We start from the raw sequence: 8,503 nt of genomic DNA, 5'->3' as shown, positions 1-8,503 counted from the left end.
CCAACCATCTCACCACCCACCCAACCAACCACCCATCCAACCATCTCACCACCCACCCAACCATCTCACCACCCATCCAACCATCTCACCCAACCATCTCACCACCCCACCCAACCATCTCACCAACCCACCCAACCATCTCACCACCCACCCAACCAACCAACCATCCAACCATCTCACCACCCACCCAACCATCTCACCACCCACCCACCCAACCAACCATCCAACCATCTCACCACCCACCCAACCATCTCACCACCCACCCAAACCAACCACCCACCCAACCAACCACCCACCGAACCATCTCACCACCCATCCAAACCATCTCACCACCCATCCAACCATCTCACCACCCACCCAACCATCTCACCACCCACCCAACCAACCACCCACCCAACCAACCACCCACCCAACCATCTCACCACCCACCCAACCATCTCACCACCCACCCAACCATCTCACCACCCATCCAACCATCTCACCACCCATCCAACCATCTCACCACCCATCCAACCATCTCACCACCCACCCAACCATCTCACCACCCATCCAACCATCTCACCACCCACCCAACCATCTCACCACCCACCCAACCAACCAACCATCCCAACCATCTCACCACCCATCCAACCATCTCACCCAACCATCTCACCACCCACCCAACCATCTCACCACCCACCCACCCAACCAACCATCCAACCATCTCACCACCCACCCAACCATCTCACCACCCACCCAACCAACCACCCACCCAACCAACCACCCACCGAACCATCTCACCACCCATCCAACCATCTCACCACCCACCCAACCATCTCACCACCCCACCCAACCAACCACCCACCCAACCAACCACCCACCCAACCATCTCACCACCCACCCAACCATCTCACCACCCACCCAACCATCTCACCACCCATCCAACCATCTCACCACCCATCCAACCATCTCACCACCCATCCAACCATCTCACCACCCACCCAACCATCTCACCACCCATCCAACCATCTCACCACCCACCCAACCATCTCACCACCCACCCAACCAACCAACCATCCAACCATCTCACCACCCATCCAACCATCTCACCCAACCATCTCACCACCCCACCCAACCATCTCACCACCCACCCACCCAACCAACCATCCAACCATCTCACCACCCACCCAACCATCTCACCACCCACCCAACCAACCACCACCCAACCAACCACCCACCCAACCAACCACCCACCGAACCATCTCACCACCCATCCAACCATCTCACCACCCACCCAACCATCTCACCACCCACCCAACCATCTCACCACCCACCCAACCATCTCACCACCCATCCAACCATCTCACCACCCACCCAACCATCTCACCACCCACCCAACCATCTCACCACCCACCCAACCAACCACCCACCCAACCAACCACCCACCCAACCATCTCACCACCCATCCAACCATCTCACCACCCCACCCAACCATCCAACTATCTCACCATGCATCCAACCAACCAACCAACCAACCCACCAACCAACCCACCAACCCACCAACCATCCAACCATCTCACCAACCAACCAACCAACCAACCATCTCCCAACCCATCCAACCAACCAACCACCCATCCAACCATCTCACCAACCAACCATCTCACCACCCATCCAACCAACCACCCATCTCACCAACCAACCATCTCACCACCCATCCAACCATCTCACCACCCACCCCAACCAACCAACCATCCCACCACCCAACCCATCAACCACCCATCCGACCACCCAACCAACCATCCCACCACCCAATCCAACCAACCAACCAACCACCCATCCAACCATCTCACTACCCATCCAACCAACCACCCATCCCACCACCCATCCAACCATCTCACCAACCATCCCACCACCCATCTCACCACCCAAGCACCACCTGGTGACCCCTCCTCCCACCAGGCCGCGCGGGGTGGACACCCCACCCTGAGCCCCCAGGTGGCCCCACCCGCCCCTGCCCAGGAGAGGACACGGTTGCCCCCGTGGAAGGGGTGGGAGATGGTGCCTCCACCCTGGGGAGATGTTCCTTGAGGTGGTGGGGTGGCCGGAGAAGCGGTGGGAGAGACCCTTCTCTTGACCTGGGGTGGGGTTGGTGGCCCCACCTTTTGGTGGTGGGGTGAAGCCACCCCAGGTGGGACATCTCCCACCCCTTCCACCTGGCCAACCTTCTCCTGGGTGGAACCACCACCCACCTAGAAGCTCCACCAACCTGCCACCTGGAAGCTCCACCACCTGCCACCATCTCCTGGAGGTCCCCGTGGCACCTCCCACCCTCCTGCCAACCTTCTCCTGGGTGGAACCACCACCCACCTAGAAGCTCCACCACCTGCCACCTGGAAGCTCCACCACCTGCCACCATCTCCTGGAGGTCCCCGTGGCACCTCCCACCTCCTGCCAACCTTCTCCTGGGTGGAACCACCACCCAACGTTCTCCTGGGTGGAACCACCACCCACCTAGAAGCTCCACCACCTGCCACCATCTCCTGGAGGTCCCCGTGGCACCTCCCACCCCTTGCCAACCTTCTCCTGGGTGGAAACCACCACCCAACGTTCTCCTGGGTGGAACCACCACCCACCTAGAAGCTCCACCACCACCCTCCTAGAAGCTCCACCACCTGCCACCATCTCCTGGAGGTCCCCGTGGCACCTCCCACCCCTTGCCAACCTTCTCCTGGGTGGAACCACCACCCAACGTTCTCCTGGGTGGAACCACCACCCACCTAGAAGCTCCACCACCTGCCACCTGGAAGCTCCACCACCTGCCACCATCTCCTGGAGGTCCCCGTGGCACCTCCCACCCCCTGCCAACCTTCTCCTTGGTGGAACCACCACCCACCTAGAAGCTCCACCACCTGCCACCATCTCCTGGAGGTCCCCGTGGCACCTCCCACCTCCTGCCAACCTTCTCCTGGGTGGAACCACCACCCACCTAGAAGCTCCACCACCTGCCACCTGGAAGCTCCACCACCTGCCACCATCTCCTGGAGGTCCCCGTGGCACCTCCCACCTCCTGCCAACCTTCTCCTGGGTGGAACCACCACCCACCTAGAAGCTCCACCACCTGCCACCTGGAAGCTCCACCACCTGCCACCATCTCCTGGAGGTCCCCGTGGCACCTCCCACCCCTTGCCAACCTTCTCCTGGGTGGAACCACCACCCACCTAGAAGCTCCACCACCACCCTCCTAGAAGCTCCACCACCTGCCACCATCTCCTGGAGGTCCCCGTGGCACCTCCCACCCCTTGCCAACCTTCTCCTGGGTGGAACCACCACCCAACGTTCTCCTTGGTGGAACCACCACCCACCTAGAAGCTCCACCACCTGCCACCATCTCCTGGAGGTCCCCGTGGCACCTCCCACCCCTTGCCAACCTTCTCCTGGGTGGAACCACCACCCAACCTTCTCCTTGGTGGAACCACCACCCACCTGAAGCTCCACCACCTGCCACCTGGAAGCTCCACCACCTGCCACCATCTCCTGGAGGTCCCCGTGGCACCTCCCACCTCCTGCCAACCTTCTCCTGGGTGGAACCACCACCCAACGTTCTCCTGGGTGGAACCACCACCCACCTGGAAGCTCCACCACCTGCCACCATCTCCTGGAGGTCCCCGTGGCACCTCCCACCCCTTGCCAACCTTCTCCTGGGTGGAACCACCACCCCACCACCCCCCCAGCACCACCATCTCCTGGAGGCCCCCACCCCTCCTGAAGACACCACGCCGTGGAGACCTGGCGCCGCGAGATGCCACCCGCTTGGCTTTATTGGAGCTTGGGAGGTGACGGGGGTGGGAGAGGAGGCCACGGAGGTCATCTGCAGAGCGGTGGGGTGGGGTGGAGACGCGTCCCCTCGTTAATTACCGGGGTTCTTCTGGACCTGGCGTTGGGTGAACTTGAGCGGCAAGCCTTGGTGGACCACCATGCAGCTGTAGGTGCTCCCACCCAACCAGGTGGCCTTGGGGACCATCATCTTGCTGTAGACGAAGAAGGTGCTGTCCCGCAGGTTGTCCCTCAGGGGTGGGGTGGTGACGTAGTCCTCTGGTGGGACACCTTCGTGGTTCTTCAACCATTGGACCTGGACGTTCTCCGGTTGGAAACCACGGACCAGGCAGGTGAGGGTGACCTCGGGGTGGGTCATCTCCTCGGGGTGGGGCGGGAAGACAAAGACTTGGGGTGGGGACACCTTGCCTGGAGGGAGAGGAGAAACGTTGGGTGGTGGTGGTGGTGGTGGTGGTGGGGTGGGGTGGGGTGGTGGTGGTGGTGGTGGTGGTGGGGTGGTGGTGGTGGTGGGGTGGTGTGGTGGTGGTGGTGGTGGTGGGGTGGTGGTGGTGGGGGTGGTGGTGGTGGTGGTGGTGGTGGGGTGGTGGTGGTGGTGGTGGTGGTGGTGATGGTGGTGGGGTGGTGGTGGTGGTGGTGATGGTGGTGGGGTGGTGGGGTGGTGGTGGTGGTGGTGGTGGGGTGGTGGGGTGGTGGTGGTGGTGGTGGTGGTGGGGTGGTGGTGGTGGTGGTGGTGGTGGTGATGGTGGTGGGGTGGTGGTGGGGGTGGTGGTGGTGGTGATGGTGGTGGTGGGGGTGGGTGGGCTGGTGGTGGTGGTGGTGGTGGGGTGGTGGTGGTGGTGGTGGGGTGGTGGTGGTGGTGGTGGGGTGGTGGTGGGGTGGTGGTGGTGGTGGGGGTGGGGTGGTGGTGATGGTGGTGGGGTGGTGGGGTGGTGGTGGTGGTGGTGGTGGTGGGGTGGTGGTGGTGGGGGTGGTGGTGGTGGTGGTGGTGACGGTGGTGGGGTGGTGGTGGTGGTGGTGATGGTGGTGGGGTGGTGGGGTGGTGGTGGTGGTGGGGTGGTGGTGGTGGGGTGGTGGGGTGGTGGTGGTGGTGGTGGGGTGGTGGTGGTGGTGGGGGTGGGGTGGTGGTGATGGTGGTGGGGTGGTGGGGTGGTGGTGGTGGTGGTGGGGTGGTGGTGGGGTGGTGGGGTGGTGGTGGTGGTGGGGTGGTGGTGGTGGTGGTGGTGGTGGTGATGGTGGTGGTGGTGGTGGTGGGGTGGTGGTGGTGGGGTGGTGGTGGTGGTGGTGGTGGTGATGGTGGTGGTGGGGTGGTGGTGGTGGTGGGGTGGTGGTGGTGGTGGTGGGGTGGTGGTGGTGGCCGGGGTTTGGAGAAGACACTCACCCCGCCCTCTTGGAGATGCTCTTGTTGAGGGGCACCTGGAGGTCCTCGTGCTTGACCATGCAGGTGAAACGTTCTCCAGCTTCCCAGTCCTGGGTGGAGACACTCAAGGTGCTGGTGGCCGTGAAGGTGCCGTTGAACTGTTCTTGGAGGTCCAAGAAGTCCGGGCTGAGGACACCTGGTTTCTCCTTGACCCAGGAGAGCTGGAAGCCGGAGTCGCTGGGCAGGTTGGTGGCCAAGCAGAAGACCTTGGGTTGGCGGGTGATGTAGAGGTCGGCCACGTTGGGGGGAAGGACGTAGAGGACGATGTTGGTGGGGTTGGGGGGCTCCAGGCCTGGAGGGGGAGGAGGAGGTGGGTGGAGGTGGTTGGTCTTCTGGAAGCCACCGTGGTCACGGGAGGTTCTCCACTGCTGAAGACCACCGTGGGCACAGGAGGTTCTCCATCCACAGGTGGAACCCACCGTGGTCCCTCAACGTTCTCCGTGGGTGGAACCCATCATGGTGGCCCAACTTGATGGAACCCACCGTGGTCACCCAACCTTGGTGGAACCCACCGTGGTCCCTCAACATTCTCCACGGGTGGAACCCACCGTGGTCACCCAACCTGGTGGAAACCCACGGTGGTCATGCAAGGTTCTCCACTGGTGAAGCCCCACCATGGTCACCCAACCTGGTGGAACCCACCGTGGTCCCTCAACCTTCTCCACGGATGGAGCTTCCTGTGGTCACCCAACCTGGTGGAACCCACCGTGGTCACCCAACCTGGTGGAACCCCACCGTGGTCCCTCAACCTTCTCCACGGATGGAGCTTCCTGTGGTCACCCAACCTGGTGGAACCCACCGTGGTCACCCAACCTGGTGGAACCCACCGTGGTCCCTCAACCTTCTCCACGGATGGAACTTCCCGTGGTCACCCAACCTGGTGGAACCCACCGTGGTCCCTCAAACCTTCTCCACGGATGGAGCTTCCTGTGGTCACCCAACCTGGTGGAACCCACCGTGGTCACCCAACCTGGTGGAACCCACCGTGGTCCCTCAACCTTCTCCACGGATGGAGCTTCCTGTGGTCACCCAACCTGGTGGAACCCACGGTGGTCACCCAACCTGGTGGAACCCACCGTGGTCACCCAACCTGGTGGAACCCACCGTGGTCCCTCAACCTTCTCCACGGATGGAGCTTCCTGTGGTCACCCAACCTGGTGGAACCCACCGTGGTCACCCAACCTTCTCCACCGGTGCCCCTCCCCCCTCCGCCATGTCCTCACCGGAGCAGTGTCGCGCGTGGTCCTGCACGGTGGTGCCCGTGGCGGGATGTTTGACCTGGCAGGTGAAGGTCCTCCCCTCCAACCACTCCGCGCGGCTGACGTTGGTCTGGCTGGTGGCCGAGTAGGTGCCGCTGCCCGCGTCCCGCCGTGGTGGCCCTTGGGTGGCCGTCACCAGCCCGGGGACCCCGTCCACCAGCCACTGGACCTCCACGGTGGCCGGGGAGAAGCCGGAGATGAGGCAGAGGAGCTCCACCGACTCGTCACCCGCCGCAGCGCTGCAGGAGGAGCTGTAGAGGATCTGGACCTCTGGTGGGATGATGGTGGCGGAAGCGTCGCAGGCTGCGGGGGAGGGGCGAGGAGGAAGGAGTTATGGGGGCAGGAGGGGACCCCCCACCAGTTACGGGGCCTGGGGGGCACCTCGGACCAGTTACGGGTTCTGGGGGGAACCTCAACCAGTTATGGGTCCTGGAGAAGACCTTGGACCAGTTATGGGTCCTGGGGAGAACCTCAAACCAGTTATGGGTCCTGGAGAGGACTTTGAACCAGTTATGGGTCCTGGGGAGAACCTCACACCAGTTATAGGTCCTGGAGAGGACTTTGAACCAGTTATGGGTCCTGGGGAGAACCTCACACCAGTTATAGGTCCTGGAGAGGACTTTGAACCAGTTATGGGTCATGGGGAGAACCTCGGACCAGTTATGGGTCCTGGGGGGAACCTCACACCAGTTATGGGTCCTGGAGAAGACCTTGGACCAGTTACGGGTCCTGGGGGGAACCTCGGACCAGTTATGGGTCCGGGAGAGGACCTTGGACCAGTTATGGGTCCTGGGGGGAACCTCAAACCAGTTATGGGTCCTGGGGAGAACCTCAGAGCAGTTATAGGTCCTGGAGAAGACCTTGGACCAGTTATGGGTCCTGGGGGGAACCTCAAACCAGCTATGGGTCCTGGAGAAGACCTTGGACCAGTTATGGGTCCTGGGGAGAACTTCACACAAGTTATGGGTCCTGGGGAGAACCTCGGACCAGTTATGGGTCCTGGAGAAGACCTTGGACCAGTTATGGGTCCTGGGGAGAACTTCACAGAAGTTATGGGTCCTGGGGAGAACCTCCCACCACTCCTGGCTCCAGGAGAAGACCTCCCACATCCTCCCTCCCCTCCCCCTTACCTGCCACCTCCTTGACCAGCCGGGTGTCGGTGGGGGGGTGGAGGACGCCGCAGCTGTGGGGCGGGTGGCGGGAGCCGTGGGGCGGGCGCAGGAGGCTGGCGGCGCGGTAGAGGCCGGTGGCGGGGGTCACGGCTGGGGGCAAAGGTCACGACCCCGGGGGGGGGGGTGGCCCCGGTGGTGGCCCCGGTGGCCCAGGTGAAGGTGACGGGCGGCGGCAGGAAGCCGGTGGCCAGGCAGGCCCAGGTGGCGGCGTCGGGGGCTGCCCCACAGCAGGCGGCCAGCGGGAGGAGGGCGGGGGGGGAGGGGGGGCGCTGTGGGGCGGGAGGGGGGTCAGGGGGGCGTCTGCCCCATAGAAGGGAGAAGGCCCTGCCCCATAGAATGGAGAAGGCCCTGCCCCATAGAAGGGAGAAGGTTCTGCCCCATAGAAGGGAGAAGGCCCTGCCCCATAGAAGGGAGAAGGTTCTGCCCCATAGAATGGAGAAGGTTCTGCCCCATAGAAGGGAGAAGGCCCTGCCCCATAGAAAGGAGAAGGTTCTGCCCCATAGAATGGAGAAGGTTCTGCCCCATAGAAGGGAGAAGGTCCTGCCCCATAGAAGGGAGAAGGCCCTGCCCCATAGAAGGGAGAAGGCCCTGCCCCATAGAATGGAGAAGGTCCTGCCCCATAGAAGGGAGAAGGCCCTGCCCCATAGAAGGGAGGAGGCCCTGCCCCATAGAAGGGAGAAGGCCCTGCCCCATAGAATGGAGAAGGTCCTGCCCCATAGAAGGGAGAAGGCCCTGCCCCATAGAAGGGAGAAGGCCCTGCCCCATAGAAAGGAGAAGGTTCTGCCCCCATAGAAGGGAGAAGGTTCTGCCCCATAGAAGGGAGAAGGTTCTGCCCCATAGAA

At 62.8% G+C, this 8,503-nt stretch overlaps 1 gene segment (V, D, J or C); it reads right to left on the bottom strand.

Annotated features, from left to right (window-relative positions):
- Nucleotides 1–3,791: 3,791 nt before the first annotated feature.
- LOC101913374 (immunoglobulin heavy constant mu-like) lies at nt 3,792–7,761 on the bottom strand (the record flags this gene model as incomplete). The annotated part of the segment is given in 4 exon segments: nt 3,792–4,216; nt 5,188–5,522; nt 6,454–6,792; nt 7,620–7,761. Coding segments are annotated over 3 exon segments (816 nt in total), but the record flags the coding sequence as incomplete, so codon positions are not given.
- Between the last annotated feature and the right edge of the window lie 742 nt (nt 7,762–8,503).

This window comes from Falco peregrinus, unplaced genomic scaffold (genome assembly GCF_023634155.1).
Source record: "Falco peregrinus isolate bFalPer1 unplaced genomic scaffold, bFalPer1.pri scaffold_110, whole genome shotgun sequence".
Classification (NCBI taxonomy): Eukaryota; Metazoa; Chordata; class Aves; order Falconiformes; family Falconidae; genus Falco; species Falco peregrinus.
This window is presented reverse-complemented; position numbering and strand designations above follow the sequence as displayed.